The 26,505-nt window shown below is 35.8% G+C and overlaps 1 protein-coding gene across 3 annotated transcripts in view; it reads right to left on the minus strand.

Annotated features, from left to right (window-relative positions):
* SLC4A4 (solute carrier family 4 member 4) overlaps positions 1–26,505 on the minus strand; it is a 383,761-nt gene that overhangs the window by 68,930 nt on the left and 288,326 nt on the right. For all 3 annotated transcript variants that reach the window (XM_055111447.2, XM_063603791.1, XM_055111446.2), the window contains exons 15-16: positions 15,805–15,875; positions 5,139–5,330 (exon numbers count right to left, since the gene is read on the minus strand). In XM_055111447.2, coding sequence (XP_054967422.1) covers positions 5,139–5,330; positions 15,805–15,875 — 263 coding nt within the window. The remainder of the gene's footprint in view (positions 1–5,138; positions 5,331–15,804; positions 15,876–26,505) is intronic.

Raw genomic sequence — 26,505 nt, forward strand, 5'->3', positions numbered from 1 at the left:
ACAGACCTTTACAGAATATTCCATCCAACTGCTACAGAATACACATTCTTCTCAACTGCATTTGTAACATTCTCCAGGACAGATCATATGCTAGGCTACAAAACTAGTCTTAGAAAATTTAAGAAAACAGAGATCATATCAAGTATCTTTTCTGACCACAATATAAAACTATAAATCAACAATAAGGAAAACTTTGAAACCTTTACAAACACATGGAAGTTTATGCTCCTGAATATGTATGCTACTAAATAACCAATGTGTAAGTAAACAAATTAAAAATGAAATTAATAAATTTGAGACAAATGAGAATGGAAATATATCATACCAAAACCCATGGGACACAACAAAAGCAGTTCTAAGAGTGAAATTTATAGCAATAAATGACTACATCGAAAGAAGATTTCTAATAAACAGCCTAAGGAAGCATGTCAAGGAGCTAGAAAGACAAAAACAAACTAAACTCAAAATTGTTAGAAAGAAGGAAATAATAAAACTCAAAGAAGAAATAAAGACTAAGACAAGTAAAAAAAATTAACAAAACTAAAAGTTGAGGTTTCTTTAAAGATAAACAAAATCAGCCGGGGTGCAGTGGCTCTCGCCAGTAATCCCAACACTTTGGGAGGCCGAGGCTGGTGGATCACTTGAGATCAACAGTTCAAGATGAGTCTGGTCAACATAGTGAAACCTCGTCTCCACAAAAAATACAAAAATTAGTGGGCGCGGTGGCAAGCGCCTGTAATCCCTGTTACTCAGGAGGTTGAGGCACAAGAATCCCTTGAACCCAGGAGGCTGAGGTTACAGTGAGCTGAGATGGCACCACTGCTCTCTAGTCTGGGCAACAGAGCAAGACTCCATCTCAAAAATAAAATAAAATAGGCCAGGCGTGGTGGTTCACGCCTGTAATCCCAGCACTTTGAGAGGCTTAGGCAGGGGGATCACAAGGTCAGGAGATCGAGACCATCTGGCTATTATGGTGAAACCCCATCTCTACTAAAAATACAAAAAATTAGCCAGGTCCCATGGTGGCACACTCCTGTAGTCCCAGCTACCTGGGAGGCTGAGGCAGGAGAATCGCTTGAACCAGGGAGGCAGAGGTTGCAGTGAGCTGAGATGGCGCCACTGCACTCCAGCCTGGGTGACAGAGAGGGACTCTGTCTCAAAAGAAACAAACAAACAAACAAAAAATATTAATTAACTAATTAATTAAATTAAAAATAAAAATAAATAAATAATAAGCAAAACCAACAATCCAATAGCTAGGCTAAAAAAAAAAGAAGACTGAAATAAATAAATTCAGTGATTAAAAAGAGACATTACACCTGATAACAAGGAAATAAAAAAAACTCTAAGAGATACTTATGAACAATTATACAACAACAAACTAAATAACCTAGAAGAAATGGGTAAATTCCTAGACACATATAACCTATGAAAGGAAGGAAAGGAAGAAGTTAAATTGTCTCTGTTAGCAGACAACATGATCTTACATAAAGACTCCACCAAAAAAATTTTAGAAGTAATAAAAAAATTAAGTAAAGTTGCAGAATATAAAATCAACATACAATTCAGTAGTGTTTCTATAGACCAACAACAACCTATCTGAAAAAAAATCACAATCCCACTTACAATAGCTACAAAAGAATAAAACATTTAAGAACAAATTTAACCGGGGAGGTGAATGTGCTATACTTCGAAAATTATAAAGATTTGATGAAAGATATTGAAGACAGGAGTAAATGGAAAGATATCCTGTATTCATGAATTTGAAGAATTGGTATTATTAAAAAGTCCATACTACCAAAGCAATCTACTGATGCAAAGCAAACCCTATCCAAATTCCAATGATATGTTTTACACAAATAAAAAAAGTAATCCTAAAATTTGTATCAAATCACAAAAGACCCCAAATAGCCAAACCAATCTTGAGCAAAAAGAAGAAAGCTGGAAGCATCACACTAATCTACTACAAAACTATAGTAATCAAAACAGGATGGTACTGGTAGAAAAACAGACATCCAGACCAATGGGATAGAACAGAGTCCAGGAATAAATCCATGCATTTATGGCCAACTGATTTTCAACAAAGATGCCAAGAACACACAATGGGGTAACAGCAGTCTCTTCAATAAATAGTGCTAGGAGAACTAGATATCAACATGCAGAATAATGAAATTAGACCCTCATCTCATACCATATACAATAATCAATTCAAAATGGATTAAGGCCAGGCAGGGTGGCTCACACCTGTAATCCCGGCACTTTGGGAGGCCAAGGCGAGTGGGTCACGAGGTCAGGAGTTCAAGACCAGCCTGGCCAAGATGGTGAAATCCTGTCTCTACTAAAAATACAAAAAAAGAAAATAGCCAGAGATTAAAGACTTAAATATAAGACCTGAAACTGTAAAATTATTAAAAGAAAACATAAAGGAAAAGCTCCATGACATTAGTCTGGGCAAAGATTATTGTTAATATCAAATAACCTAACATTACACTTCAACATAAGGTTATTTTTTGACAACAAAAGCAAACATAGACAAACAGGATTGCATCAAACTAAAACTGAACAGCAATTCACCTAATAAATAGACAGAGGACCTGAATAGATGTTTTGCAAAAGAAGAAACATAAATGGCCAAAAGATAAATGAAAAAATGCTCAACATCATGAAGTATCAGGGAACTACAAATTACATCCACAATGAGATATGACCTCACACCTGTTGGGATGGTTATTATCAAAAAGACAAAAGATAAGTGTTGGTGATGATGTGGAGAAAAGGTAACCCTTGTACACTGTTGGTGGGAACGTAAATTAGAACAGCCATTACAGAAAACAGTATGAAAGTTTCCCCCAAAAAATAAAAACCAGAACTACTATATGATCCAGCAACCCTACTTCTGTGTATGTATCCAAAAGAAATGAAATCATGATCTCAAAGAGATGTCAACACTCTCATGTTCTTTGTAGCATTATTCACAATAGCCAAGATATGGAATCAGCCTAAGTGTTCATCAACAGATGAATAAAGAAAATGTGGCACATATAAACAGTGGAATACTATCCAGCCATAAAACAAAGGAAATTCTGTCATTAGCAATAATTTGGATAAACCTGGAAGACATTATGTGAAGTGAAATGAGCCAAGCACAGACAGACAGATACTACATGACCTCACTTATACGTGAAACCTAAAATGTCAAACTCATATAAGTAGACAGTAGAATGGTGCCTACTGGAGGCGGGGAATGGGAGGATATTGGTCAAAGGGTACAAAGTATCAGACAAGAGGAATATGTCTTCGAGATCCACTGCACAGCATGATGACTATAGCTAATAATAATGTGTTGTCTATTTTAAAATTGCTAAAAGAGTAGGTTTTAAATGTTCTCATCACAAAAAAATAAGTATGTGAGGTAATGGATATGTTAATTAGCTTGATTTAATCATTCCACAACATATACATATGTCACATTGTACTCCAGAAATACATAGTTTACATTATTATTGGTCAATTAAGATTTTAAAATTTAGAAAAGGATCTCCATTCATCTCAAAGTTGAAACTAGTTTATTTTGCAAATTATGACTTATAAGTGCTTCACAAATTTTCCACTTTTCTACTTACTATACTTAAATTATATCAGACTTTGGCAGGTGGTGATGATTTACAAAGTATAAGCCAAAAATACAAACAAACAAAATCCAAGATGCCCAATAAATTACTTATTAAGAAGGAAAAACCTCAAGAGAAAAAAAAATTGTCCTCAAAGACTTTTACCCAGGAATCTGTTCTACCCAAAACTCATACAGTTGAAGAGGTGTATCAAGAAAGCACATTTCCCAGTGTCTTTAAGAACAGGCAGTTAATCTGAATGCATGAAACAGCCAATTCTTAGACAACACAGAGCTGGGAAAACAGTAACTATCTGCAAAGTACAGATTCTACCAAAAGCCTCAAGTAAGAGAGAGAGTGTGTGTTTTTTTGTGTGTATACACACTGTGGGCTAAACAAAGAATGGCTGTGGGTTGAATTCTTTCTGCCTGTGGATCACCAGCTTGTAATGCCCATGTTAAGCAGACTAAGTTGAATGCTTCTTTCTAAATTTCACTTTGTGGAAATTTTTCATTCCTTGGGCTATCTACTTCTAGACATTTCATTATCAACCCTTCTGTTTATTTTCAATTTTGTAAGAAGAATCAGAGAGTCAAAAATTTTCTAGGTGAAAGTAAATATATTTTCATTTCCTAGGAGTTGGAAAAAGGAATTTCATCAAGTGCATCTCATATTTTAAAATTCTTCCATTCCTTTTACATATAATGCAAGAAGAGCTGTTTCATGAGATGTCAGCTGTACAGAGCAGGTCACTGATATAAATCAGGTGTAATCAAGATTGCCTAAGAAATACTGACATCCTAAACACTAAGAACTGAACTGTAAAGCAAAGGATTATCTTAGTTTGATTCTGCAGGCAAAAAACCAAAATGCCATTAACTAAATATTAGTCTTTTCTTATAGCATCTCCATGAACCCACAGTTTGGACTAAGCTCACTCAGGCATTTTAATGGGAGACAGGATGTTTGCACAACCCAGTTTAATTATCTGTTTCTCTGTACTACGGCATTCATCATTACGGGAAGGAAAGTTTGGCTCATATGACAGTCATATCTTATACCAATACTTGTGTAACAACACAATTTAAGTTACTCCCACAACCCATAATTCAAGTACTAAAATACTCAAATGTACAGCTGCTGAAGAAATTCTACAACATGGAAATTCCTGATGAACACGAAGAGTTTTTGATTATGTACTTAAACACAATGAATTTAAAAGGTATTTTTCTTCACTCATGCATTTTTAAATATAATTCATCTCATTTTTTTCCCTTTCAGCATATTCAGAATTATGAGAGGTATATGACAGAATTATGTGAGAAAGTCCTTGGAAGGTTTTCCAAAGCTTGACTAGACTTAATGTTAATAAGTATGCACATGAACAAAGATTGAAGTGTAATTTTTAAAACGCACAAAATTATATTGGACACATTGAATTACAGGTGCCTTTTTCACCTTGTTAAGTTGTATTATTGTTGATACAGTGTAAATCCAATGAAAACTATTTAAAGTTCAGGTACTTACTGTGGTTGGAAAATAAGGACTAGTTTTGAATTTTTTCAGAGCCATGGAAGAGGTGTAGGTTCCCAAGAAGAGGATAAAAGACATGAGTGTGATATCAGGAACAAAATTACAGTTGTTCCCGACGAGGTTTCCTCCATATTTCAAACACTCCTTCTTCGACAAAAATGCCCAGTCAAAGGTAGTATTATGGTACTGAAGAAGAAAAACATTAAAATTTTTCTAGAGAACATTGACATATAAAAAGCAGCCTTTGATACTTGATGAGCTATAGGATTTATACCAAAAGTTTCTGTAAAACAGTTTGAAAATAAGCACTGGAGGGTGAAACTTGATGAGGTGTTCATGGAATAACAGATAAGATGGGCCAAGAGGGTGGCAATTGTTGAAAATACAATGAGAATGATGCAATTTGTTACCTAGTTTGGGCAACAGCCTTAAAATCGCCCACTTGTTCAACAGAAACCACAAAGTACTTCTTTCCTGCACACCTTCCTGAGAGTAAACTGAGACACATTAATATTCTAAGTCTCAAAATGTAAGACTCTCTAAAACACTTTCCTTTTTCTAAAGTACTTACCTTTGTAACGCACAGCTTCTTACGTGTCTACCTGATGGCCCTATGGTTAATGCTCTAAAAGTTGTAATAGGTTAATTACTCACCGAGCACTTTCACAACTATTCTGTTTCTTTTCTAAATAACTAGGGACTGGTGATTTAAGCAATTAAAGTATAAAAATGTGGATGGTCCCTGCTTTTTCAATTGCATATTCTAATAAAGTATAGATTTTTTTCTTCTTGACTCTAGGTCAGCATTATGAGCATCTGTTCTTTGTATGTGCTGTGATGCCTTTAAGGCTATGTAGTTGTGTATGGAATATCCATCTCCATGTTACATGGCCTCAAACATATGGTCAGTTTTCATGTATGGCTGTTGTGGGGTCAGTGCTGTGCTTCCCTCTAGCAGCTCACTCTTGTTCCTATTTTGTGTTTCTAATACATAGGACAATCCTTTTGCTAGCATAGTAGATAGGGCCAGCACACCCATCCCCCAGTTGCTCTGAGTACTAGCTGCTCTTAATTCACAGCTGTCTTCTTCTCTAGAGAACTGCCATTAGCCATTTAAGAGCCACCTCACCTGCAATGTAGTGCCCTCTCATAGCCGATTACTGACTAATACTAACCGGGGCCTAAAACTATACCCTCTTCGTCTCCAGGTGAGAGCAACTCTATGTACAATTTATGCTCCAGAGCTCCCACGGGATCAGGCTGAAGCAAAACTCAGCTGAAACCATATCCTTGTTTAACTCCTTCCCTGTCTTATACTGCTTCTCTCAATCTGTTTTTATTGAGACCACTGTCTCAATAAAGTCACACGCACCTCAAATCCCAAGTAAGTCGGCTTCTATAACAGCCGACTTACTTGAATTACCAGTCAGCCAAAAGTTAATGGCCTCTAAGCCTAAGAAACTTTTTCTAAAATATCAGAGTTTGGAGGAAACTTGGATGATTTAATCAGATTTATCACCTTTAGTATTCAATAGTCCTGAAAGATGAACATTCATTCTCTGCCTGAACATTTTATGTGACAAGCAGTCTCCTGGTTGCTCATCCCCTTGCTTAATAAAATTTCTGCACAGGTCGCCCTTATACTGATATTTGAATCTTCTTAAATATCCTTTAACTAAGTTTCTTTTGCTATGCACAACACTTTCTTGCATACTGTGACAATCTGGCTCTTTCCTGGGGAAAGATTTTCAAAATTGTACCTATCTAAATGGATGCCAATGTGGTTGGGTGGAAGGGACTGGGTGTCTCAGCTTAGAAACATTCTAAATACCCATAACTTACTCCTCTTAGGTCCAGGGCTAATGGATATGTCATACGCTATCAGAAGAGTTATTTGAAAACACCTTGCAAATAAATGTGGAAAGATAAATTTCTCCTGTCCTTTGAAGACAAGAGTTCTACCTCACACCAAACACATCATCAATGTCTTTTACTATTCAATGAATTGTCATGATATGAGTAATATAGTCATAAAAGAAGAATCTCTTCCCAGAAACAGTTCAATTTTTTATAGAGCTCAAAAGGTAAAGTGCTTACATAAGTCAATAAAAAACAAACTATATATCTTTCCCTGAAATATTTTTCCTATAGAAGTTTCAACTTGTAAACAGCTGAACTGCATTCTTGCTTTTATCAAACTCTGCTTCTGAAAGGTGATTAATCATATCTCATTTTGTTTTTGAGGTTTCTGCATATGGATGTTTATAGCAGCATACATTTAAAGTTTAGAAGTCATAATAGCTAACAGGTTTCTTTGTTTTAAAGTCAGCAAAAATTTAACATAATTTCACTTCAGCACTTTAATACCAGCAGAATTCTTCTCTATAACTAGAGTTGCCCACAGATAAGTTGTATTAAAGCAATCCTGACAGGAAGTTCTATTGATTTTCTTACAGAGATTCAGGTTGAGGTGAAGACTATACAGATGTACATGAAATGACAGACATGTCTTCTTGCTTACATCAACTTAAAATGCCAAATGATCACTATTTTGTAAGCCTCAAATGATTCTTTGTACCACTATCCAGAAACTTGAGTATCCAAATACCACCTTTCATTAAGGACTTCAGTATAAAAACTGTAGGTGGCATGCATATATCTCAGCATATTTGGCATTTCAGAATACAAAGTTTCCTACTCCCATAAAACTTAAATTCTAGCTAATAAACAATTCTATTTAGATATCACTGAAAGTACATCTATATTATCTGTATTATTTCAATGTTATTGTTCCATATAAGCTGATGTCAGTGAAGGTTAATTCCATAAAACTTCAGGCAGGGTCCATTTCACCAACAAACTTACCTATGACCACTGCTATGCCTGATGTTCAAGCCACTATTGTCTCCTCTGGCCTTAATGCAGGAGACCCTTAACTCATCTCACTGCTACTGCCCTCTAGCCCTTACAAGTGGTTCTCACATCTCTATGGTTTTGATCTTTATTTCCTATGCAAAATTCTATACATACTGGTTAAACGGTTAAATCAGAACTTTAAGAACAAGCCAGTACTGGCATGGTGGCTCACATCTGTAATCCAGCACTTAGGGAGGCCAAGGCAGGAGGAGCACTTGAAACCAGGAATTTGAGACTAGCCTGGGCAACATAGCAAGACCTCATCTCCATTAATTTTTTTTTTAATTAGCCAGGCTAAGTGGTGCATGCCTGTGGTCCTAGCTACTCTGGAGACTGAGGCAGGAGGATCACTTCAGCCCAGGAGTTTGATGTTACAGTGAGCTATGATTGTGCCGCTATATGCCAGCCTGGGCAACAGAGCAAAATCCTGTCTCTGAAGAAAACAAAGAACAAGACAAATGGGAACACAATCTCAGAAGTCCTTTCTGCCTGTTAGAATTCTCTTAGCACATTATCTGTTTTCCTTATGATGCGTGTAATGTTTTATTACAATTATATTGTAGCTTCCTCAATATTCACTGTTGTAAGTTTGAAAATATTCAGAGAGATATCTAGTGGGTCTGAGACCTGGATCTAGGAGAGATGTCAAGTTTAGAGACATCTACTTAGGAGTCATCAGGAAAGAGCTGATCATTGGAGTTGTAAGACAATAAAACTACAAGGGAAAAATGTGCAGGAAAAAAGAGTGTAAAACATCTAGGGTATCCACAATGGAAGTGAAGATACCACAAAACACTACGAAAAAGTCATCAGAGTGATGGGTAAAAGAAGTACAATGAGCTGAGAAATGCGTGGGAGTGAAAAAATTGCAACGGCAATTACAGACTACTTTTTCAAGAAATACTATAACAAAAGAATAGGTTAGAATATGCAAATTGCAAGGTTAAGGCAAGTTCTTTGGGGTTGGCAAAAACTTTTGAGGTGTTTATGGTGGATGAGAAATAATCTGGTTATGGGGATGAAAAGGAAAAGAGATTGATGGGAAATGCAAGAATGGAGAAAGGAGAGAGAGAGAGGGAGGGAGGAAGAGAGAGGGACGGAGAAAGCGAGAGAGAGAGAGAGAGAGAGATATGCCCCAGGACTTAGTAACTGTTTTGACTAAGGATGGATAAAAGCTAAAAATGATAAATGTATGGTGCCTGAGGACCAAAGGGACTGTGCATCAATAAGGAAAAAAAAGAAAAGATCAGAGCAAGACAGTAGCAGAATTCAATTTGGGATACATTAGGCACTGAAGAAATCATTGTTGATTGAACAAACGAAATCTGTCATCATGTCTGGAATATATGACATATTCAAGGAAGATATCTACCAATTTATCTACTCTTTTTATCTGGAAGACAAAATTAAATTAAAATAAACTTTCAATTTAGAGTTGCTGGGTAAAATGTAGGATGCCCAGTTACATTTGAATTTCAGGTAAACAACAAATAGTATTTTCAGTAGAAGTGTTTCATATGTAACATTTAGGACATATTTATACTAAAATTATTCAATATTTATTTAAAATTCATCTTTAACTGGGCATGTTTTATTTTTGTTTGCTAAATCTGGCAAAACTATTTCAATTCGATATAGAATATTTTGAGTTAACAGTCACGTCTAGAAAATAGAAAAATGTGGCCACAGGAAAATAGAAAATGCACTGAGACCTAAGTGCATGAATGAACGAATGTAACATTTACAGGTAAAATAAAGATAAATAAAACAACAACTTTTAAAACTTTCCCTAGAGAAATAAAGTATGTTAACTTAAATATTAACTAATAATATAACCCAGTAAAAGGAAGTATCTAAATGAGTGGTATGAAGATCAGATGGTCAGAAGAGGGAATAATCATCTTCATTGTGTACAGAGAAAACAAAATGTAAACTAAGCCCTAAAAGAAGGACTGGTTTTTGCAGAACTCTCATATTCAAAGGGCAGCAGGAGTAAGAGTAGAAGGACAGCAAAACTGTAACAAAAGGGAATAAAAGCGACAAACTTTAGATGTGCATTTCTTTCTGCACTGGCAGCAAAAAAGAGGTAAAGTATTAGAGAGAGAGACATCAAGAGCAAAGATGCTGATATGGGAACATACAATGCTTCATTCAATTTTAAAGACTTACTGAATGCTCACCTGTGTGGGGATCTAACAGTGAATAGACCAGATGGGCTGAAGCAGATTGTTTAGGTAAATGGGTACTGGGGGAAAAAGATTTAAAGAAAATGATCAAGTTGCTGAGGATCTTAACTGTGGTAAATCTCATGAAAAGAGATTTCAATCTATTTTTTGAGATATCTTTTTCAAGAGAATTCCCCTGTTATACTGAGTGGATCTGCTCGCATTTCTGAAAAGTAGAATGCATACCAAAGGATTTATTTTAAAATTTAAAAGACCACAGTATCCTCCCTAAAGGAAAAAGTGAGGGATAATATGAGACAGGATGGACAAAATGTTCAAAGCCATTGAGGCTAGGTGATGCGTATATGGGGCTTCACTGCTTTATTCTATTTTAGTGCATATTTAAAATTTTACGTAATACTTTTAAAAGTAGGAATGTGTAATCTTCAAGGAGATTTAAGGACAGAATGGTTTTTACACTTGACTTTCTCGGTGGGAGAAAATCACAAGGATGCTTTGCACAAGAATATTAATATGACATTCCATTTCCCATGAAATGAATGTTAATTCCTAGAATCATCATGAAGGTTCTTAGTCCCATGATTAACAGCATCTCTGGGTAGTATAATAAGTAATAATAATAATAAAAATAATAATTAAAGGTTCTGTATTACAGTAGATCCTCACTGTCATCAATAGGTTCATGGAAACTGCAACTTTAAGCAAAATGATGTATAACCACCCAGTTTTACCATAGGCTAATCACTATAAGCAAGAGTTAAGTCCCTATGGCATATTCTTGGTCACAAAAACATCACCAAACTTCTAAATAAAGATCAAAACATTTCTAATATTAAATGTTAAAATAAATGTGAGCTATACATACATTTAAGAAAGATTAGTAAAAATAAGTAAGATAATTATTATCATTCCAGGTCAGGGTTGTGAGTGGTCAGAGCCTATCCCGGCAGCTCAGGGTGCAAGTCAGGAACTATCCCTAGACAGGACACTATCCCATCACAGGGTGCAGTCACACACACACCCACACTCAGTCTGACTGGGAAATTAAGACACGCCAATGAACCTAATATGCATGTGTTTGGGATGTGGAAGGAAACCAGAGTGCCTAGTGAAAACCCATGCAGACATGAGAAGAACATGCAAACTCCACATAGGCAGTAGCCTGAGAGTCAATTTCTCTTTTTTTCATCAACGTTATAATGAAATGGTGTAATCTGAGGACGTGCTGTAGCCCTTTTGAGTACTGACTGATAAAATATGTGCTTTTAAAAATATAAATGAGAGTGATACCACCAATAAAAGCCTCAAGGTTAAGTTGTTGATGTACTTATTTAGAGTTTTTTCCCCCACAGTGGTGAGCCAGATTTGCAGTAATCTGAAATCTTACCTTATCATCTACAGCATGCATTTGAGTTACAGTTGTCTGTACCATTATAAGACATCAAGATAAACTGGTTGTTCTGCTTGTGATTGGGATTATAGAAAATTGTGAGAGGCCATCACTCCCATCCTAACAACCAAAGCAAGCTAGATACCCTATAAAAATCATAGTTTTAAAAAACTCACCATTAAGATGAGGAAAAAAATCAAACATTTTTTATTTTATTATTTATTTATTTTTAAGATATTAATACATAGTCTCACTCTATTGCTCAGTCTGGAGTGCAGTGGCATGATTGTAGCTCACTGTAACCCTACAGGTGTGTGCCATCATGCCCAACTAATTTTTCTATTTAATGAATTTTTAATGGCTACATGCAGACTGGGGTGACAGAGCAGAATTCAGAGGAGTCCTAGGCATAGATCAAGTCTGCATCCACTCACCAACTTTTCTCACGGTCTTTGCCAAGTGCATGGGTAATACACGAAAGACTGGGGGTTGGACAGGAAAGCTAAAAGAGTTCCCCCTTATATACATGGAGCCTCTCTTAAGTGTAAGGAAGCCACTTTCTTAAGATGGGAGGCAGAGAAGCAGAGCTGACAGAAACTTCTCTGAGGCATTCAACCACTTTGGAAAGGGCTCAGGTGTCTGCCATCTGAAGGCTAGGGGCAGAGTATTTGGGCAAAGAAAGATCCCCCCAAAAGAAAGCTAGGGTATCAAACAAAATACAGCATTCCATGGGACCTTCCGGTGTAATGGAAATGTCCTGTATCTTGTTTGGATAGTAGTTACAACCATCAAAACTCATTTCAATGAATACTTCAGAACTGTGTATTTTAAGGTACGCCTCAATTTAAAAAAAAGGAATCTGATGTGGAAAAACAAAATACTAACTGATCCTTTCAATCACTTCTTCAGAAGAAACTGACATTTGATTTTGAAATCTGGTGTCTCACACTCTGAGAGCTGGAAACTGCAAGCCAACAGGTATTAATGCTCATTAACTAGATACAGTGTGAACAAGCTGTGGCTAATTTTAAAGGTTTACAGGAACATTTTAAGGAATTTGGTTTGCAAGTTAAAGGGGTATACCAAGCAAGAAATCTATAGAAAAATTGGAGAAAGTGAGAAGAAATAAAGACACCATTCCAACAATAAATGGAAATTCTAAAACCTGCCTTTTTATCTTGAGACATAGTTATCCTAGAGTTCTAATCTCTGTTTAAATGCTCTAATACCCCTCTCTCCTGCTCTTTTCCCTGAAACATATCCCTACCACCATGAAAAAGAAAGCTTGTCTTCATGCTAGTGAAGCTGAAGGGAAAAGACCTTCCTTCATCTGACAGGATGTACTGAAGGCCTGTGAGAGCAAGCCTTGCTGGCTCCAGGGGATGCATGTCACTTTTCCTGTACCTTCTCTCACAATCTAATTATGGCTGAAATGAAAAAAGGAAAATTAAGTCCTGATGACTGTGTGTCCTAGGAAAGGTTCAGGATAGGAGAGCCGGCTAGCATAACCAAGCAGACGGAGGACGCAATAGCCTCTCAGAAGATGGGCTTCCCAATTTCCTCTCTCCATTAAACTTCTGAGTTATGAAGGCTGCATGACCTAATCAAATGATAATACCTGGAAAGAACAGTAACAATACCTAACACTGACTGAGAGATGACTACATGCCATCCACTATGCTAAGTTCTGCCTATCTATTACGTTGACACTTACAGTACCTTTGAGATAAGTACTATTACCATCCCAATGTTGCAGATGGGAAACTAAGAAACTAAGAAGGTTCCACAGCTTTTTAAGTCATGGAGCCCTGCACTTGAACCAGGCAGTCTGACACAATATCTGTGAGTTCCCCTACATAAAACACTATGCTGCTTCCTGAAAGAATAGAAATAAGGCAGATTCTAGAGGCAGAAAACCCTGAGTTCAAATCCTCATTTTACCATATACTTGTAATATGTATGGTCTTTGGGAGGTCAGTTAACTTTTCTAAGTCTCTGTTTCATCTACAAAATAGGGGTAACATCTAATAACTCATAAAGTGATTGTGAGAATTATAGACTATTACTGTGAAGAGTCTGGCACCTAGTAGGTGCCTCAATAATTGATCATTATGATTGATGGTAATAAATCATATTTGTTTAAAACTCATTTCTGAGTCATTTACCTATATTGTATGTGTGTGTATACACAACATATAAATACGGGTAATGATATGAATGAAAAAGGAGAAATGAAGGATAAAATAAAAGTTGGCCTTCATGACCACACACACACACACACACACACACACACACACATTTTTTCTCCTAACTTCTTTCCCTAGAGGTGCTGAACATAGCACCTTCACATTTTAATTAAGGTATGCAATTGAGGCATACGAAGGGATTGCTGCCCTGGAATATGGGGCATCTATAGGAACTGGAAGGGTAAACATTGCCATTTGTGTACATTGAAGCATCATGGTATACTAGGAATGGCACCAGTCTAAGAACCACCCAGACTTCACTTCAAATCTTTGTTCTACTAATATATGGCTATGTGACCTAAAGCAAGAAAGGTGATTTACCCTCTGGAGCTTCAGTTTCTCTCATGTATAAAATAGAAGTAATTAACCCTGGTAGTTTATGTTGATGGTTATAGTACATATTAAGGTCTACAATGATGAGAATATATGTAACACATGTGGTCTCTAGTAGGTGTTCTATAAATAGTAGCTAAGTTGAAATGACATTATGCCTCTATGTCTCTATCACAGTCATACTAGAAGTCAATCAGAACTTCCATTTTTTTTTCAAGAACCTTATTGTGACATTTTGTTTTAATACATATCAGTTACTGGAGTTTCTGCCAGGACTTGCCCAAAGACAGGTCTTAAAAGTTCATTAATTTTAATGATTCCCTTGATTAGTTACAAAAAGAATTAAGTTAGATAACAATTTCTTTTTTTAAGTCAGTGGAAGTGAGTGTTTCACTAATATTTATTGCAAATTAACATGTTTTTATTAACTATATTAGCTATATTTTAATTAAAATATATATTATTAAATTATAGTTTATTAATTATATTTTTACTATAAGAATTTTGAATAAAATTCTTTCAAATCTAGAAGGAGGCAGTTTTCCCTGTATTTAGGCAAGACCTTTTAGGCAATAGGCTGACCAGTTGAAAGACTGAAAGTTGAACTCCTTTCTGTATGCATGTGGTAAAACATATACACATACTTTTTCACACACCTAACATCAAACATGGAAGAAATAGAGAAGTAAGTTTGAGGAAAGTCAGAGAACACTTTAACAGCAAAAAAAGCAGTCAAGAGAGCCATAGAATATAAAAACAAAAAAGAGGGTCACATAAGAGTTGCCCAGGAAAGATACAAAACATCATCTTTGAAAGGGATGTTAGGGCACTCACTACATAATATCTGTAGAAATGTCTGGGTCTCCTGAGAGATGGGCACTCTATCAACACAAGGTATTATGGCTTCTGTCTTTATAACTGAAAGATTGATATTCTTTGGTAAGATTCCATGTTCAGCATAGAAGGAGCACAATTGGAAGTCTGAAACAGCACTTTCCCCTTTTTCTCCAATACAAAAGCCTCCTTCCAGTGTGTGACCTTCCATGCAAAACAGCTCATTTTTAAAGCTTAGTTCCAGTCTCCTAAAGATCCTTGGTTACCAGCCATGGGAAAGGATATCATGTGACAGAGGCACAGTCCTTTCTAAGTGACAGGGGAAAGGTCCTGCTACAATCACTCTTAGTGAAGAGAACACAGCACCATTTGGTTGGTAAGAATTCTTAACCATACGAGAAACAGAGAGAGGATACTGTGCTCTCATTTTCCAGCTTCTCACATTTTCCCTTGTGAAAATATTTCGAGGTTACAATTAATGCGATGTGGCAGTTAAATTCGTAAGAAGTTTTAAAAAGCATGTTATAGAAGTAAATATTGGCTTCAGCTTTTTTTAAGGCAAATAAAAAAAAAGTGCTGACTAGAGCAAAGGAAAGTGGCTTTTTTTTTCCCGTCCCTCCACTGTCAATAATTGTTATGTATGTGTTCATGCCAGAATTGCTGAATGGTAGAAGACATCATATATTATAAGTATTATAAACAAGTATACAATATGCAGTCAGTATGAAGGTAATTTAAAATAGTAAGTCACTTACCATGTCAGTAGAAGACATAGTTGGCAAATACTCTGGGGCCAGTGTGGTGTCATTAGATATTGAGATATTAGCTGTAAGCAAAAGACAATTATTTTATACTATAAAACTAAAATAGAAAAAGACCTTAAATGCATAATTAGGTACTTTTAAAAGAAGGGTTATACAGTAAAAATGTCTTTAATGACAACATAAGGGCACAGTGAATTTTTATTTATTATAAATGTGTTCACCTTTCACCTAGATAAAACAAAGATTTGGACACATCTGCTGTGCTCTAATCTGATAAGAAATGATGGTGAATATTTAAAGAGACGGTATTAAAATTTGTTTCAGGTTTCAAAAAAAAAGAAATAAAACTTCCCTGATACTACAAGGTACTCAATATATTTTGTCTAGTGGAACAAGGGCTGTTCATAATTGATTAAGTTGGCCACTGGCTTCAGAATGTACAGGAAAATTTCCCATATTGAAGCTTTACTAATTAAGACTTAAATAATTTGTAGCTTTTGGAAATTTCAACAGTGTATGAGAAAGGTTATCTTTGCAAAATGTGTGAAAACAAGAGACAGTACTAAATAATAAAAATATAATGGAGATGAATATTTAATCTAATTTTAAAAATTATTTTCATATAATGTGGCGTCATTTATAGGTTGAAGATGGCACTTGAAGAAGAATCTAATTTATTAAACCAACCTTCCTCTTGGAAATGTTTCATTCCTTTTTTAAAATTTTATGTGTCTGAAAATTAAAAAATAGTATTTAAAAAGTACTCTATAAAATATTTTTCTTTATCAGATAAGCCTTTTTCCTATTTTGCAAAGCTTTATGTATTATAAAATAAACTATTAGAGCATATTTCTAATTTATAGAAGTATTATAAAACAACACATCAGGGTTTTTAATTATTCGTTTGTTTGTTTAGGGTCCCATAGTTTATTTAACATCTGAATTGCTAGCTACTGTTTGATCCCTACTCCAGTGCCTCTGAGCCACTAGCTTGCCTTTTTAGTTTGCCATGCTTCAAGTCCTGCCTATATAAACCTTTAAGAAGAAACACACAGGTTTTGATAGCTGACATTAGAGTATGAGATCCATAAGGGAGGAACAGAAGAAGCTTATCTCATTCACTGTTTTTCCCTAAAATCTACCCAGTGTAGCTCTTAACAGGAACTCAAAAATATTTATTTACTGTCAATAAAGGAAGTTAGAAAAGAGGGCATTTCATGACTAAAAATGAATGAGAGCAGATAAATTGGGGAAGAAAAAAAACAAGAAAAACAACTAAAAAAGAGAAAATATTTAGCTTGAGCCCTACTTTTGGTCAATTTTGGAATTCACTCTGGTCTTTCAAGACTTTAGATTGTAAAACTGTTAAACTAAAGCTAGCTGTTGCCAGAGTTTCTCTATTTCAGCAGTAAAGCAAGTACATGTGCATATTATCTGTGTTCTTATTCTGTTTCATTACAGATCACAGAGGGAATTAAAATAGGCTGAAGCACATCAGAAAGCTAATCCACCACGATCAAGTAGGCTTTATCCCTGGGATGCAAGGTTGGTCCAACATATGCAAATCAATAAATGTGATTCATCACATAAGCAGAACTAAAGAAAAAAATACCAGATTATCTCAATAGATGCAGGAAAGTCTTTGGATAAAATTCAACATCCATTCATGTTTAAAAAACTCTCAACAAACTAGGTGTTGAAGGAACATACTTCAAAATAATAAGAGACATATATGACAAACCCACAGCCAACATCATATTGAATGGGCAAAACCTGGAAGCATTGAAAACTTGTGCAAGACAAGGATGCCCTCTCTCAGCACTCCTATTCAACATAGTATTGGAAGCAATGGCCAGGGCAATCAGGCAAGAGAAAGAAATAAAGGGCATCCAAATAGGAAGAGAGGAAGTCAAACTATCCCTGTTTGCAGACAACATGATCCTGCATCTAGAAAACCCCATAGTCTCAGCCCAAAAGCTTCTTAAGCTGAAAAATAACTTCAGCAAAGTCCCAGGATACAAAACCAATGTGCAAAAATCACTAGCATTCCTAAATATTAACAACAATCAGGAACAAACTCCCATTCACAACTGCCACAAAAAGAATAAATGCCTAGGGAATACAGCTAACCAGGAAGGTGAAAGATCTCTACAAGGAGAACCACAAACCACTGCTAAAGAAAACAGAAATGACACAAATAATAGAAAAACATTCTACACTCATGGATAAGACGAATCAATATTGTTAAAATGGCCATAATGCCCAAAGTAATTCATATATTCACTGTTATTCCTATTGAACCACCACTGAGATTCTTCTCAATGTGGAAGTAGAAAAAACTATTTTAAAATTTATATGAAACAAAAAAGAGCCCAAATAGCCAAAAAGAACAAGGCTGAAGGCATCATGTTACCCAACTTCAAACTATACTACCTGGGTCTAGTAACAAAAACAGAATGGTACTGGTACAAAAACTGACACATAGACCTATGGATCAGAATAGAGAATCCAGAAATAAGACTGCACATCTATAACTATCTGATCTTCAACAAACCTGACAAAAAGAAGCAATAGGATTCCCTATTCAATAAGTAGTACTGGGATAACTGGCTGATCATAAGCAGAAAATTGAAACTGGACCTCTTCCTTATGCAACATAAAAAAATTAACTTAAGATGGATTAAATACTTAAATGCAAAACCCAAGACTATAAAAACCCTAGAAGACAACGTAGGCAATACCATTCAGGACACAGCCATGGGAAAAGATTTCATGACAAAGATGCCAAAAGCAATTGCAACAAAAGCAAAAATTGACACATGGAATTTAATTAAACTAAAGCGCTTCTGCACAGCAAAATAAACTATCAACAGAGTAAACAAACAACCTACTGTATGGAAGGAAATTTTTGCAAACTATGCATCTGACAAAGGCCTAATATCCAGTATCTATAAGGAACTTAAGCAAATTTACAAGAAAAAAAAACAGCCCTATTAAAAAGTGGGCTAAGGACATGAACAGACACTTTGCAAAAGAAGACATACATGCAGCCAATAATCATATGAAAAAAAAGCTCAACATCAATGATCATTAGAGAAACGCAAATCAAAACCACAGTGAGATACTATTCACACCAGTCAGAATGGCTATTACTAAAATGTCAAAAAATAACAGATGCTGGTGAGGTTGTAGAGAAAAAGGAACACTTATACACTGTTGGTGGGAGTGTAAATTAGTTCAACCATTGTGGAAAACAGTGTGGTGATTCCTCAAAGACCTAGAGACACAAATAACATTTGACTCAGCCATCCCATTACTGGGTATATACCCAATGGAATACAAATTGTTCTGTTTCAAAGACACATGTACACCTATGTTCACTGTAGCACTATCCACAACAGCAAAAACACAGAATCAACTTAACTGCCCATCAGTGATAGGCTGGATAAAGAAGAGGTGGTACATATACACCATGGAATACTATGCAGCCATAAAAGGAACGAGATCATGCCCTTTGCAGGGATATGGATGGAACTGGAGGCCATTATCCTTAGCAAACTAATGCAGGAACAGAAAACCAAATATTGCATGTTCTTACTTATGAATGAGAGCTAAATGATGAGAACACATGGACACATAGAGGAGAACAACACACTCTGGGGCCTATTAGAGGGTGGAGAGTGGGAGGAGGAAGAGGATCAGGAAAAACAACTAATGGGTACTTGGCTTAATACTTGGGTGATGAAATAATCTTTAAAACAACCCCCCATGACACACATATAGCTATGTAACAAACCTGCACATGTATCCCGAAATTAAATGAAAGTTACAAAAACAGAAACAGGCTAAAGGACATTTGGTCTAAACAATAAAGCCAAATGAATCCATTCTCAAAAGGAAGAAGATGTTAGTAAATAATTATTAACCAAATCTAGGTTTATATTACTATGTTGTTCTAAAAAGCTGAAAGAACATTTTCTTACATTGTATTTCTTCATTTTAAAACATCCTAGAGCATATAATGGGTATACTTTTATACCCATTTCATATTGGATGGGACTCTGAAGCTTGCTATGCCAGTTACTTGCCCAGGGTTATAGTTTATCAGAAGCAGAGTTGGTAGCAAGACCTTGTTCAGCATTCTTTCTTGTCTTACACAGCATTTCTAACCATCAAAATCAGATGACTTATGTGGCCACAGAATTCAAGGTGAGATAGTACTTGCCAATGTTAGATGATGTGACTCTCAACTGTGACCTGAAATGTCTGATCTGTCTGAGCTTTTGAGGAAAGGGAACATATATGAAATTACAGATACTATTTGGATAGTGTTGAGAAGCTTCCCTTCTTGAGCTAGATTCTTTAATGCAATTTTATCAGCTTCCTGTCACGAGAGTTTGAAGGTCTTTTCGCAACATACTTTTCTGCATAAAAACAAGGAGTAAAGACTGAGGAGGAAAGATATTCAAGGCTCTTTCTTCATGAAATGAATGATGGATAATAAAGGCCAGGGGTGTACTAAAATAGGATTGCAATCTGAACTTTTAGTAGCTGCTCTCAAGTTTTGGATAAGCATCAATTCTGCTCATTTAAATTCCTTTTAGAATTTCAATTTTTTTCCCCTAAGACAAGCTATTAAAGCACATTGGCTCTCAAAATCCCAAAAGACCAGCATCAAAAGGACAGTAAAAAGTATATAACACTTTCCCTACTTATTTTAATAAGCATCTGCTTCAGAAGAAAGACTTGAAAATAAATACATTTAAAAAGCAGTTTCATAATTGCATATTGGCAGGGTATGTTAGAGTCCATAAACAAGATTAAAAGTAAATTTCTTTAGGCTCACAGAAAAGAAAATGATCAATCCCAATTGGAAGCTTGGTCTACAAGAACCGTTGGTTACCATTTGGATCCAGGTGCAAATATTTTGGCAACCAATTGCAGAATGATCCATTTATATGGAATCTGCAACCTCCTTAATTAGGATTCTGGAAAAGTCAAATGGAAAAGCCAAAACACTCTACACTGTCTCTCCCATTTACTCAGCATCCTGGCTCATGAGGCAAAGAAACTCTTTGCCCTAGGAATCTGGCTAACTTAGATTTAGCCAATTACCACTGGGACAATCTCTGTTTCATACTGGCTTTCAGGGAGCTACCACAGGTTGATCGTTTTCCATACTTGGATTTTCATATCTCGTTCCTCCTTCCCATGTATCAGATTTTAGCTGATTTTCTGGAATGAGGGAATGAATATTGTAAGTAATTGACATTTACAAATGTATCTGTGACTTTTCCTTCTTAGCCTATTTATTCCAAAAATTTTTTGTGTGTGAAAAATCAGACCTTGGCGATGACCTTGAGCAGTAGGATATAAATAACTCCCACAAGCTTAGCATTCCAATAATGGAACACTAGGCATTTAAGCTGACTTCTTCATGTTTAATGAGAGATTTAGAGAAAGAACAAGGGGATCAAGTATGGCTGCAGTTGTGGGAGCTGTGAGAGAAAAAAGGAGGTGACATCCACGTGTCAGTGTTGGCACACCTCTTGCATAGGAGTATCTGTTGCACTGCTAAAGGTTATTCCCCTTTATCTTCTAGTGACCTGGCCCCAGGAACTACCCCATGGCTCCTCTGCTTTACATATTAGCAGGAACTGTACCATCAGGAACAGCTACAAACTCACGTGAGACTGTGAGGTCAAGTGTAAGCAACAACTGGTCACTAAGGTCATATCTGTCTGCTTTTATGTATCACCTAATACAATGTGGAGAAGGGGGTACTAGAAAAACTGGGCTTGAATTCTGGACCCAGCACCTTCTGAGCACAGTGCCCTTAGGCTCCCGCACCGCATAATCTTGAGGAGTTACTTCACACCTCTTGACCACATGTTCCTCATTTGTAAAACTGGATTTGAAACCATCTACCTCATAAGGTTACTGTGCAGATTAAATAACACAGTGTACGCAAAATTGTAAACACAGGATAGATCTAAATAAATGGCAGCTAAGATTAGTCCTAGCTCTGTGACCTGGAGAAAGCAGACCTTGTCCCTGGGATGAATGTCAGCTATCTCTCAAGATTTATGTGATGGTTAAATATACAATGTTATTAAGATAGAGTTGATTAAAATCCCCTGGTAAAATGTCTGGCATTTGGATGGTGCTTAATAAATATTAGCCTAATCTGAACCTGTGCCCTCAACATGGCTTCTTAGGGTTATAGCTATGTGGCACTGATTAACCCGATGTGAACAAGAAAAACTTTAAGACTATTTTCCATGATAATGAAACTTTAAAGTTTTATTCCATTACATTTGAGAAACATCTTAAGGCAATTAAGTACTAGAAAATAGATAAAGGATAAAATTAAATAAGCTCTGCCACATGGTCATGTCAGATTTATTTAAGGGTTCTGGATAACTTGAGCACACTAGTACCTTTTGATTAAGTTAAATATGTATGCTTTTAATTTCTAGGTCAATAAAGGTAAAAAAGGGTAAAAATGGCTTTTGAGGGAAGACAAAGGAAAACTGAGAGAAGTAGCTTCTAGGGAAATTATTTGCTACTATCTCAGCCTTAAGTATTAAAACAGACAAAATCAGTAGTAAGTTTTTCTTTTTTTTTTCTTATTATCCTTTTAGTTTTCCCAAGTATTTTCAGCAAGACTTAATGATTGAGATTTTCACCACAACTAGGCAAGTTCAAGTTGTATACTCTTTAATCTACAGGCACTCTTCACAAGTTCATCTACGATGTTGTGCTGGAAGTTAAAGAGCTGAGCTACTGTGGAGATATTGAGATGAATATATTTAAGCTGGGCATGGTAGCATGTGCCTGTAGTCCCAGCTACTCAGGAGGCTGAGGTGGGAGGATCACTTGAGCCCAGTAGTTTGAAGTTGCACTGAGCTATGATCATGCCACTGCATTCCAGTTTGGGTGAAAGAGTAAGACCCCACCTCAAAAAAAAAAAAAAAAAAGATGGGTATATTTTGTCCCCAATTTCACAAAAACTTCTCTTTCATACCCACCCATCATTACATCTTGGAGCTGTGTTATAGACATTACCATGGGGAAACTTTTACAAATCTGCTTTTACACAACCCAAAACTAGAGAATTTTCCAGGTCTGATGACAATCCCATTTTCTGATTCCGGCAAGCATTATGCAGAAACTGCTAAAACATAGGTTAAGACAGTAAAAGCAAACTAAAATGATGGGTCTCTTCCAAAACACTATTACCATAAATGATAAAATGTCAACTGTGCCGGTAAAGGATTCTCACAAATGCAAGCCTGAGGGATGCTACAGCAGAAGAACTTATACTTCCTTGTTTTACCATTAGTTTATGATTTAAACCTACCTCATAAAGAGGGAATGGCACACAATAAAAATAAAATTGCATATATTATGATATACTTCATGGGAGGTAAGTTAGGATGATCTTTTATTTTCTTATTTTCTTTTAATGGGCTTTCTAATTATAAAACACATATTGACTATAATATGGGAACACAGGGGATGCAATCCAGCAGTTCTTTTGAATGGTTATAACATATTGTTGCACAGCGCTTATTAATATATTAGAAAAATGATGTAGAAAGAAATGATGTTGAAACTCCAGTGACAACTATTTTAGAGCATCTAGAAGCCTCCTTATGCTGTGAATGACATAAAGGTATAGAAATGGAAGCCACGGTTACTTTCAGACTAGGCTTGGTCTTACAGTTTCATACCAGGAAAAAAGCCAACTTTTACTTGAAGATAATATAGACAGGGATGCACTTGGTTCCTGAGAAAGAATTTCCTCACCTTACTTACACATATATTGTTAAGCATGTTCTCCTGGAACAGTCAACAATAAATCAATAAAATATATCCCTTTTGTTAACAATATAGTGTCTATCCCTTTGAGGCTATTTTTCTTACTTTTATAGTTCATTATTTTTAGCAAAGTTTCTTTTCCCTCAGGATGTAAAACTGACACCTGGTCAGAAAATTTTCTTTGACCCTTTTCAAAATATTAATGTGCCTTGAGTATATAGTCACCGCAAGATTTACACATTAGGCAAATGAACAGAGGTATTAGATTAGAAATTTATTTCCAAAGTTTGGATTAAATGAAACTCTCACTTTTGTTCATTCAAAAAGCAATTAACACTATTTTAAAAAACAATACATTTTATAATATGTGTTTGTATATGTGTGTATTCTACTTCACTGCAAGTAGCACAATTCTTTTTATTATCATTATACTTTAAATTCTGGGATACATGTGCAGAATGTGCAGGTTTTTTACACGGTATACATGTGCCATGGTGGTTTGCTGTACCCATCAACCCATCATTAGGTATTTCTCCTAATGCTATCCCTCCCCTTGGCCCCAACCCCCTAACAGACCCCGGTGTGTGATGTTCCCCTCCCTGTGCCCGTATGTTCTCATTGTTAAATTCCCACTTATGAGAGAGAACGTGTGGTATTTGGTTTTCTGTTCCTATGTTAGTTTGCTGAGAATGATGGTTTCCAGCTTCATCCATGTCCCTGCAAAGGACATGAACTCATCATTTTTTTATGGCTGCATAGTATTCCATGGTACATATGTGCCACATTTTCTTTACCCAGTCTATCACTGATGGGCATTTGGGTTGGTTCCAAGTCTTTGCTATTGTGAATATTACTGCAATAAACACACTTATGCATGTGTCCTTACAGAACGATTTATAATCCTTTGGGTATATACCCAGTCACGGGATTGCTGGGTCAAATGGTATTTCTAGTTTTAGATCCTTGAGGAATCACCACACTGTCTTCCACAATGGTTGAACTAATTTACACTCCCACCAACAGTGTGAAAACATTCCTATTTCTCCACATCCTCTCCAGCATCTATTTCCTGACTTTTTAATGATCTCCATTCTAACTGGCCTGAAATGGTATCTCATTGTGGTTTTGATTTGCATTTCCCTAATGACCAGCAATAATGAACTTTTTTTCATGTTTGTTGGCAGCATAAATTTCTTTCAAGAAGTGTCTGTTCATATCCTTTGCCTACTTTTTGATGGGATTGTTTGTTTTTTTCTTGTAAATTTGTTTAAATTTTTTGTAGATTCTGGATATTAGCTTTCTGTCAGATGGACAGATTGCAAAAATTTTCTGCACAATTCTTAAAAAGCAGTGAAACAGGCCCTCAGAAAATTTTTGTTGATGAATGAATGAGAAGTAAAAAAGGACAGAGGACAGAAGAGAAAACAAGTGAAAGTTGGGGGGATGCCCATGTTCTTTTCCCTATTTCCAAAATTCTAGTATTTATGCTTTTGAATAAATTAAAGAGATTCCTCTTAGAAGAATTGAACACCTCGCCCCTAGACTTTAAAGCCTTTTTCTTAATGACTATGTATAATATACAACACTTTGGTAGCCTCGAGATTCTATGCAATAGTACTAAATACTCTAACTACAATGCACTGAAGCTTTAACTTTTTTTTTGTAAATACAGCTTCAATGTTTCATATTTATCTATAACAGCACACTGGTTGTTAATTTTGGGGGAGAAGGCAGACTTGCAGTAGAAGCCTTGTTAGTATCTTTCCTTAGGAAAATTTATGGGAAAATTAAATGTTTGAAATCTTGAAAGAATACAACTATTATAAGATTAAACTCACTGGGGCATCTTTTGTAGGATAGTGAGAAATATGAAAAAGAACAAATTTTTACTCAGAGTCCATTAGGTGCCAAACTATTTTGCATATACTATCTCATTTAACCTTTATAGTAACCTCTAAGAATAGGCACAATCACTAACCCAGTTCAGAGTTTATCAAACAAAGAGATTAAGTAATTAGCCTAGTTCTGGGTAACACTGAAATTCAAACTCAGTTTTGTTTACTCTAAAGCACATAGTATTTACACTTTATCACATTAACATTTCTAAATTGGGGTGTTGGTGATGAAATTAGATATTGTGTATTATTCTTCAATTGGATATTTTTCAGTTTTCACTTTTGGCTTTTGAACTAAATTATCGTTTTTCTTACACACTCTGCTATGTAATCATCGAAGTACAGTGGGAAATTTAACATCCATTTCGTCTACTAATTAATAGCTATCCCATTTCTAAGAAAAGCAAATCTTAGCACAAAAACCACCCATGTATGGCATGTATCCACTCACATATGTCAAACTTTCTGACTGATTTTCCTACTAGCACTTGCAACTAAGCTTCCTTAGTTGCTCAGTAAACCTATGTATGTGACTTGGGTTGCCAAGCAGTAGTTGGAAGCAAAATGAAGGGAGAAAAAAGTGCATTTAGAAAAGAAAAATTAGGAAATGATTAGGCTTTTTGGGAGCAAGTGAGAAGACGAAAGAAAAAAAGAGAAAAGGAAGTGTTGCCTTGACAAAGCACACACATATAAAAAAGCCACAATATATTGTGGCCATGAAGAGAGGTTTCTTTAGTAATTAGTGGCCCCTATTTCCATTCCTGTAAAATCATTTCTAAGTTTGCAGGATCACGACTCCATCTGTGCAATTGCTGGTTCACTGTTACATACTGTCCCAGTGTTGAAAAACAAGTCATACGCCAGTTTAAATATTATTGACTCATTGAATTATTTTACTAAGAGTGCATGTTGTGATGAAAGGCCAGTCTTTTGTTATTTTTAGAATACTTACTTGAGCTCTATATGCAACTGT

This window comes from Pan paniscus, chromosome 3 (genome assembly GCF_029289425.2).
Source record: "Pan paniscus chromosome 3, NHGRI_mPanPan1-v2.0_pri, whole genome shotgun sequence".
NCBI classification, from domain to species: Eukaryota; Metazoa; Chordata; class Mammalia; order Primates; family Hominidae; genus Pan; species Pan paniscus.